Below are 8,991 nucleotides of genomic sequence, written 5' to 3' on the forward strand. Positions count from 1 at the left end.
TAGCAGCGGCAGCAGCAGCAGCCGCCTTTCGGTCAAAGGAGCGGAAGGTTCCCCCCTCTCACCCGCCTGGGTTTCTCTCTCTGGTGCAGTTTATAATAAATTAGTGAAGATTAGACTTAATCCCTGGATAGTTCAATGGATTTGCAGCTGGCTGAAGCGTAGACATCAAAGAGTTATTGTTAATGGCGAGTATTCTGAGCAGAGACAGGTTACAAGTGGTGTGCCACAAGGGTCTGTTCTGGGTCCTATTCTTTTTAATATGTTTGTGAGTGACATAGGAGAAGGTTTGGTAGGGAAGGTTTGCCTATTTGCCCATGACTCTAAAGTGTGCAATAGGGTTGATATTCCTGGAGGTGTCTGTAATATGGTAAATGATTTAGCTTTACTAGATGAATGGTCAAAGCAATGGAAACTGCAGTTTAATGTTTCCAAATGTAAAATAATGCACTTGGGGAAAAGGAATCCTCAATCTGAGTATTGTATTGGCAGTTCTGTGTTAGCAAATACTTCAGAAGAAAAGGATTTAGGGGTAGTGATTTCTGACAGTCTCAAATGGGTGAACAGTGCAGTCAGGTGGTAGGGAAAGCAAGTAGGATGCTTGGCTACATAGCTAGAGGTATAACAAGCAGGAAGAGGGAGATTATGATCCCGCTATATAGAATGCTGGTGAGACCACATTTGGAATACTGTGTTCAGTTCTGGAGACCTCACCTACAAAAAGATATTGACAAAATTAAACGGGTCCAAAGACGGGCTACAAGAATGGTGGAAGGTCTTAAGCATAAAACGTATCAGGAAAGACTTCATGAACTCAATCTGTATAGTCTGGAGGACAGAAGGAAAAGGGGGGACATGATCGAAACATTTAAATATATTAAAGGGTTAAATAAGGTCCAGGAGGAAAGTGTTTTTAATAGGAAAGTATACACAAGAACAAGGGGACACAATCTGAAGTTAGTTGGGGGAAAGATCAAGAGCAACATGAGAAAATATTATTTTACTGAAAGAGTAGTAGATCCTTGGAACAAACTTCCAGCAGACGTGGTAGATAAATCCACAGTAACTGAATTTAAACATGCCTGGGATAAACATATATCCATCCTAAGATAAAATACAGAAAATAGTATAAGGGCAGACTAGATGGACCATGAGGTCTTTTTCTGCCGTCAGACTTCTATGTTTCTATGTTTCTATGGGAGGCAGAATCGCGTTGGGTGTCTGGGAGGCGCGTGCTCCTCACCGCCTCAGAATCCCTCTTTTTTTTTTAAGCCTTAAAGTTTTGGATTTTTTTGATTCCCCTCACCTCACTTTCTTCCTTCGGCAGTGACTCTCCTCCTCATCATCTTCTTCCTCCTCCTCCCACCCAAATCCCGAACTTTTATTTCTTTCCTAATGGTTTTGCATGCATTATTTGCTTTTACATTGATTCCTATGGGAAAAAATTGCTTCTACTTACGAACTTTTCTACTTAAGAACCTGGTCACGGAACGAATTAAGTTCTTAGGTAGAGGTGCCACTGGATCTTGTGAGAAAGGTGTGTGGTCCATATCATTTGAGTCTTCCAGTTGGGTTCTCAGTTGTTAGCGTGAAAAGTTTGGCCCTAGAGTTTGCCTTAATTTCTGAAACAGAGCTTCAGTTGTGAACCTGCTGTTTTGGAAGCTGGCATAGCCAATCCAAATTGCGATTCTGTTCACACCCAAATGAATTTAAGCAAAGCGACTTTCCGGAAAAAAGTGTTAAGAACTGGCTCAGGTCCAAGAATGCCATTCAACCCTGGGAGTGGTTGGTAGATTGAAGGTGCTCCCTCTGCCTTTTAAATTTCCTTTTTACTGTTTTAATCTGGTTTTCAACTTGTTTTTTCTGCTTTTATATTGTTTCATTGTAAACTGTCCAGAGACATTGAGTGTGATGGGCAGTACAGAGGTTAAATGATGATAGGTAGAAACAGTAGATAGATAGCTACAGTAGATAGATATACAATAAGATAGATAGGTAGGTAGGTAGGTAGGTAGGTAGGTAGATAATAGATAGATAGATAGATAGATAGATAGATAGATAGATAGATAATAGATAGATAGATAGATAGATAGATAGATAGATAGATAGATAGATTAGATTAGATAGGCAGACAGACAGACAAACAGAGAGACAGACAGACAGACAGGTAGACAGATACCCTGTTTTCCCCAAAATAAGACATCCTTGATAATAAGCTCAATCAGGCTTTTGAGTTCATAGCAAAAAGGCCAAGAACTCATTTTAAGGTTAAAAAAAATATAAGACAAGATCTTATTTTCAGAAAAATGGGAGAGAGAGAGGGAGAGGAAAGAGAGAGAGAGACAGAGCAAGACAGACAGACAGACAGAATAGACAGGTAGATGATAGAATAATAGATGGGTAGGTGGATGGTTGGATGGTTGGATGGTTGGATAGATAGATAGATAGATAGATAGATAGATAGATAGATAGATAGATAGATAGATACATACATACATACATACATACATACATACATAGTTACATAGTTGGATAGATGGATAGATGGATAGACGGATAGACGGATAGACGGATACACGGATACACGGATACACGGTTACACAGATAGACAGATAGACAGATAGATAGATAGGGATGGATGGATGGATGGATGATATAATGATAGGTGGGTGGGTGGATGGATATAGATAGATAGAGATGATAGATAGATAGATAGATAGATAGATAGATAGATAGATAGATAGATAGATAGATAGATAGGGATGGATGGATGGATGGATAAAGATAAGACAGATAGATAAAGACAGACAGACTGACTGACTGACAGGGCTTCCCTTTGTGATCCTTGCCAGAGGATGGTTCTACGGGGTGGATGGAGTAAAAAAAAAAAGGCCAAACCACCACCAGTTCTTTAAACACAAAGTCACATTTCAGCCTACCAGCTGGCTCCAATTATTATTATTTTGTGAAGATGGAGGGGGAGAGCGCGGTAGAGCTGAAGCTACCTGAAACGAAAGCAAAGGGAGGAATAGCAAAGGGGTCCTCAAATGAGGCGCTTAGGGGTTGCCGTGAGCAGAGCTGGATGCTGCGAGCGTCCTCTTTCTTTTCAATGGACGGACAGGTTGATTCAGTGGAGAATTTACATTCAGCCCTTCTCTACCGCAATCCCCAAGTGACGGAATTAAAGGGAAACGAAGTTGCTTTAAAGTTTGGAGTTGAGCAGGAAGTCGGTCCAGATTCTAACTGGCCTTTATTTCCCTTCCTATTTTTTTTTTAAATAGAAATTCAGACTCCGCTGCTCCAGGCTTTGTTCTTCATCGTTTCCTCTTCTTCCTCCTCCTCTCCTGCTTTTGGGGATTCCCCGGTGACCCTTCAATGCTGCAGAGCTACCTGGAGACGGAGGAGGCAACAGTCTCCCAATCAGATGCATGAAAGGCATTTTTTTAAGGGCCAGAGAACGGACCAAAGACCCACCTCTTGCAAGGTAAGAGCGAGCAAAGCTTTAAAAGATTCATTTCAAGAATCAAGGTCACGCGAAGCGTTAATACCACTTTATAATGCCTTGGTAAGGCTGCACTTGGAATACTGCATCCTCCTTCCTTCCTTCCTTCCTTCCTTCCTTCCTTCCTCCCTCCCTCCCTCCCTCCCTCCCTCCCTAATTTATTTATTTATTTATTTATTACATTTGTCAAACAAGTATAGAATTATAGTTTGTCTTAACATAACAAAGTACAGTGGTACCTCTACTTAAGAACCTAATTCGTTCTGTCGCCAGGTTCTTAAGTAGAAAAGTTTGTAAGGAGAAGCAATTTTTCCCATAGGAATCAATGTAAAAGCAAATAATGCGGAAACCACAGGGAGGGTGGAGGTCTTGTTTCCTCCCAGGAGATTCCTAGAGAGGCCCCACAGAGGCTTCTCCCTTCCTTTTCTGGCCCTGTTTCCTCCCAGGAGATTCCTAGAGAGGCCCCACAGAGGCTTCTCCCCTCCTTTTCTGGTCCTGTTTCCTCCCAGGAGATTCCTAGAGAGGCCCATAGAGGCTTCTCCCTGCCTTTCTGGCCCTGTTTCCTCCCAGGAGATTCCTAGAGAGGCCCCACGGAGGCTTCTCCCTGCCTTTTCTGGCCCTGTTTCCTCCCAGGAGATTCCTAGAGAGGCCCCACATAGGCTTCCTCCCTCATTTTCATGCTCTGTTTCCTCCCAGGAGATTCCTAGAGAGGCCCCACGGAGGCTTCTCCCTACCTTTTCCAGCCCTTTTTCCTCCCAGGAGATTCCTAGAGAGGCCCCACAGAGGCTTTTCCCCTCCTTTTCCGGCCCTGTTTCCTCCCAGGAGATTCCTAGAGAGGCCCCATGGAGGCTTCTCCATGCCTTCTCCAGTTACAGTTTCAGAGGCTCGGGTTTGTAAGTGGAAAATAATTCATGAGAAGAGACAAAAAAATCTTGAACACCCGGTTCTTATCTAAAAAAGTTTGTAAGTAGAGGCATTCGTAGGTACAGGTGTCACTCTATAAAGAAGTGATAAAAAAGACAATAGGACAGAAGGACAAGGACAGTAGGCACAATAGTGGGCTTATGCACGCCCCAACAGTAGATAATTTAAGGTTGAATATTTTGGGGTTTGGGGAAGAAAGAACAGAGTCAAGTAGTGAGTTCCAGGCATTGATCACTCTGTTGCTGAAGTCGTATTTTCTGCAGTCAAGCTTGGAGCGATTTACATTTAGTTTGTATCTATTACGTGCTCTTGTGTTGTTGTTGTTAAAGATGAAGTAGTCACTAACAGGAAGGACGTTATGGTGTATGATCTTATGAACAACAGTTAAATCAGTTCGGAGGCGATGTAGTTGTAAATTGATCTAACCATAGTATTTGGAGTCTGGAGGTGTAAGGTAGTGTGTTTCGAGAGGAGGAGTGAAGGACTCTTCTTGTGAAGTATTTCTGGACTCTCTCAATTGTGTCAATGTCAGTTATGCAATGTGGGTTCAATACAGGTGAGCTGTATTCAAGTATTGGTCTGATGAACGTTTTGGTCGGAATGATGTAAAAAGGATGGTAAGACTTTAGAAAAAGTGCAGAGAAGAGTAACAAAGATGATTAGGGGACTGGAGGCTGAAACATATGAAGAACAGTTGCAGGAACTGGGTATGGCTAGTTAAGAACTTAATTCGTTTTTTAAATCAACTAAATATGAGCCAACAATGTGCAGCAGCAGCTAAAAAAGCCAACACAATCCTAAGCTGCATCAACAGGGGAATACACTCCAAGACCAGGGAAGTCTTAATACCACTCTACTACGCCCTGGTCAGACCTCACCTGCAGTACTGTATTCAGTTCTGGTCACCACACTTCAAAAGAGACATTGAAACTCTGGAGAAGGTGCAAAAAAGAGCAACCAAGATGATTAAGCGACTGGAAACCAAGACTTACGAAGAGAGTCTGAGGGAACTGGGCATGGATAGCCTAGAGAAAAGGAGGGCCAGAGCGGACATGATAGCAGTCTACAAGTATACGAGGGGATGTCACAGAGAGGAGGGGATCACTTTATTCTTCAGGGCACCAGAGGGCCGGACAAGGAACAACGGCTGGAAGCTGACCAAGGAGAGATTCAACATGGAGATAAGGAGGAATTTCCTGACGGTCAGAGCGATCAACCAATGGAACAACCTACCAGCGGACGTTGTGAACTCCAACACTCTGGACATTTTTAAGAGAAGATTGAACTGCCACTTTACTGGTGTACTATAGGGTTCCTGCTTGGGCAGGGGGTTGAACTCGATGGCCTTCATGGTCCCTTTCAACTCTAACAATAAATAAATAAATAAAGTTTAATGAAAAGAAGGACCAGGGGAGACATGATAGCAGTGTTCCAATATCTCAGGGGTTGCTCCAAAGAAGAAGGAGTCAGGCTATTCTACAAAGCACCTGCAGGTAGAACAAGAAACAATGGGTGGAAACTAAACAAGGGGAGAAGCAACTTAGAACTAAGGAGAAATTTCCTGACAGTTAGAACAGTAATCAGTGGAACAACTTTCCTCCAGAAGCCATTTACAAGATACAATGGCTGTAGTTCCATAGTATAAAGTCCCAGCGACGAGTTAGGTCCCACAGAGTCAGCCGTCTCCAGGTCCCGTCAACCAGACAATGTCGCTTGGTGGGGCCTAGGGGAAGAGTCTTCTCTGTGGGGGCCCCAGCCCTCTAGAAACCACTCCCCCTGGACATTTTATGCTGCCCCCACCTTCCTCGCCTTCCGCAAGAGTCTTAAGACTCATTTATTTCATCAGGCTCATGGCGATTAGATCTTGGCTCCCTGGCCAACGATTGTTATGTATGGGTGATGTTTGAATGGGTACAATTGTTTTTTAGCATAATTGGGGATTTTAGATTAGTTTTAATTAATTGGATTTAGCCACTGTGTTTTATTGTTTCTTTTTATGTATTGTAAGCTGCCCAGAGTCCTCGAAAAGAGGCGGCATATAAATCAATCATAATAAAATAAAATAAAATAAAATAAAATAAAATAAAATAAAATAAAATAAAATAAAATAAAATAAAATAAAATAAAATAAAATAAAATAAAATAAAATAAAATAAAATAAAATAAAATAAAATAAAATAAAATAAAATAAAATAAAATAAAATAAAATAAAATAAAATAAAATAAAATAAAATAAAATAAAATAAAATAAAATAAAATAAAATAAAATAAAATAAAATAAAATAAAATAAAATAAAATAAAATAAATAAATAAAAAATAAATAAAAAATAAATAAAAAATAAATAAAAAATAAATAAATAAAATAAAATAAAATAAAATAAATAAAATAATGAAATGAAATGAAATGAAATGAAATAAAAAATAAAATGAAATGAAATGAAATGAAATAATAAAATAAATAAAATAAAATAAAATAAAATAAAATAAAATAAAATAAAATAAAATAAAATAAAATAAAATAAAATAAAATAAAATGAAATGAAATGAAATGAAATGAAATGAAATGAAATAATAAAATAAATAAAATAAAATAAAATAAAATAAAATAAAATAAAATAAAATAAAATAAAATAAAATAAAATAAAATAAAATAAAATAAAATAAAATAAAATAAAATAAAATAAAATAAAATAAAATAAAATAAAATAAAATAAAATAAAATAAAATAAAATAAAATAAAATAAAATAAAATAATAAAATATTTAATTTAAAAGAATCTGGGAGGGACCAAAGGCTGCCACATTAATCTTTGCGGGGACTTTATTCCAAAAAAGCAAGCAAAGGCCAGGACAAAAAGAAATTTACAGTCTAATTCGCCAATACGTTTCTCAGTTAAAAATAGCTATTTGGCAGCAGAGAAGTATTTGGCTGTCTGTAGGAGTTGCCCTTGAGGTTTTTAACCGGTGCAGCTACACATTAAACCAAAGTTTTCTTCTCACTTAAATTTTCCTCCCCTGAACTGGAAAGAGAGACCAGAGGATGGTCCGAAGAACCAGACATTTCAATTTCTCGCCGGATTCCAGACTTCTAAAGTCGCGGATTCTGTAGATAATTTTTAAAAGACGGAACACCTGTTGGCTGGATTTGGGGGGAAAGGATTGGGTCCATGAATAATGAAGCCAATGGACTTTCTTTCTTTCTTTTTTCATCTCTATGGACCAACCATTTTACTGTATAATCTCATCTAACTGAGATGAAAGCTGTTTTGATCCGTACCAGGAGATTTTACGCCCTTTTTTTAAAACAGAAATCGGCAGACTTTATTCTAATGTTTTCCTGCCTCGCTGTTTGTGGTTTAAAATTTTTTGGGGTGGTGGGGAGGAATGATAGAAATGTTTGGCTTTTGCAGAGAGAATGTCAGGCCCAGTTCAACTGGAACATCAAATTTAGCTAAAAGTATGAAAGCACAATTTCCCAATTTTAAGCCTAAAGCCACACAAAGAAGAGCGACAAAGATGATAAGGCTAAAACATATGAAGAACGGTTGCAAGAACTGGGCATGGCTAGTTTATTTATTTATTTATTGATTGATTGATTGATTGATTGATTGATTGGATTTGTATGCCGCCCCTCTCTGCAGACTCGGGGCGGCTAACAACAGCAATAAAACAGTATATAACAAAATCCAATACTAAAAACAGTTAAAAACCCATTATATCAAAAACCAATCATACATACAGACATACCATGCATAAAATTGTAAAGGCCTAGGGGGAAAGAGTATCTCAATTCCCCCGTGCCTGGCGACAGAGGTGGGTTTTAAGCAGCTTTCAAAAGGCAAGGAGGGTGGGGGCAATTCTAATCTCTGGGGGGAGTTGGTTCCAGAGGGCTGGGGCCGCCACAGAGAAGGCTCTTCCTCTGGGTCCCGCCAAGTGACATTGTTTGGTTGACGGGACCCGGAGAAGATCCACTCTGTGGGACCTAACTGGTCGCTGGGATTCATGCAGCAGAAGGCGGTTCCGGAGATAATCTGGTCCGGTGCCATGAAGGGCTTTATAGGTCATAACCAACACTTTGAATTGTGACCGGAAACTGATCGGCAACCAATGCAGACTGCGGAGTGTTGGTGTAACATGGGCATATTTGGGAAAGCCCATGATAGCTCTCGCAGCTGCATTCTGCATGATCTGAAGTTTCCAAACACTTTTCAAAGGTAGCCCCATGTAGAGAGCGTTAGTTAGTTAGTTTAATGAAAAGAAGGACCAGTGGAGACATGATAGCACTCTTCCAATATCTCAGGGGATGCCACAAAGAAGAGGGAGTCAAACTATTCTAGAAAGCACCTAAAGGTAGAACAAGAAGCAATGGGTGGGAACTAAACAAGGAGAGAAGCAATTTAGAACTCAGGATAAATTTCCGGAAAGTTAGAACAATTAACCAAAGGAACAGCTTGCCTCCAGAAGTTGTAAATGCTCCAACACTGGACGTTTTTAAGAAGATGTTGGGTAACCACTTGTCTGAAGTGCCTAAGCAGGGAGTTGGACTAGAAGACCTCCCAGGTCCCTTC

At 39.6% G+C, this 8,991-nt stretch overlaps 1 protein-coding gene across 6 annotated transcripts in view; it reads left to right on the top strand.

The window, feature by feature from the left end:
* The window catches only part of NTF3 (neurotrophin 3), an 89,083-nt gene that overhangs the window by 52,032 nt on the left and 28,060 nt on the right, over positions 1 to 8,991 (top strand). For 4 of the 6 annotated variants that reach the window (XM_070754692.1, XM_070754691.1, XM_070754689.1 and 1 more), the window contains one exon: positions 3,279 to 3,481. The exons of 1 other annotated variant lie outside the window; for it this stretch is intronic. In XM_070754692.1, the coding sequence (XP_070610793.1) occupies positions 3,422 to 3,481 (60 nt within the window). In that variant the 5' untranslated portion in view covers positions 3,279 to 3,421. Of the gene's footprint in view, positions 1 to 2,980; positions 3,170 to 3,278; positions 3,482 to 8,991 lie in introns of those variants that run through there. One more of the 6 variants, XM_070754693.1, reaches the window with a different exon arrangement.

Source organism: Erythrolamprus reginae, chromosome 6 (genome assembly GCF_031021105.1).
Source record: "Erythrolamprus reginae isolate rEryReg1 chromosome 6, rEryReg1.hap1, whole genome shotgun sequence".
Lineage (NCBI taxonomy): Eukaryota > Metazoa > Chordata > Lepidosauria > Squamata > Dipsadidae > Erythrolamprus > Erythrolamprus reginae.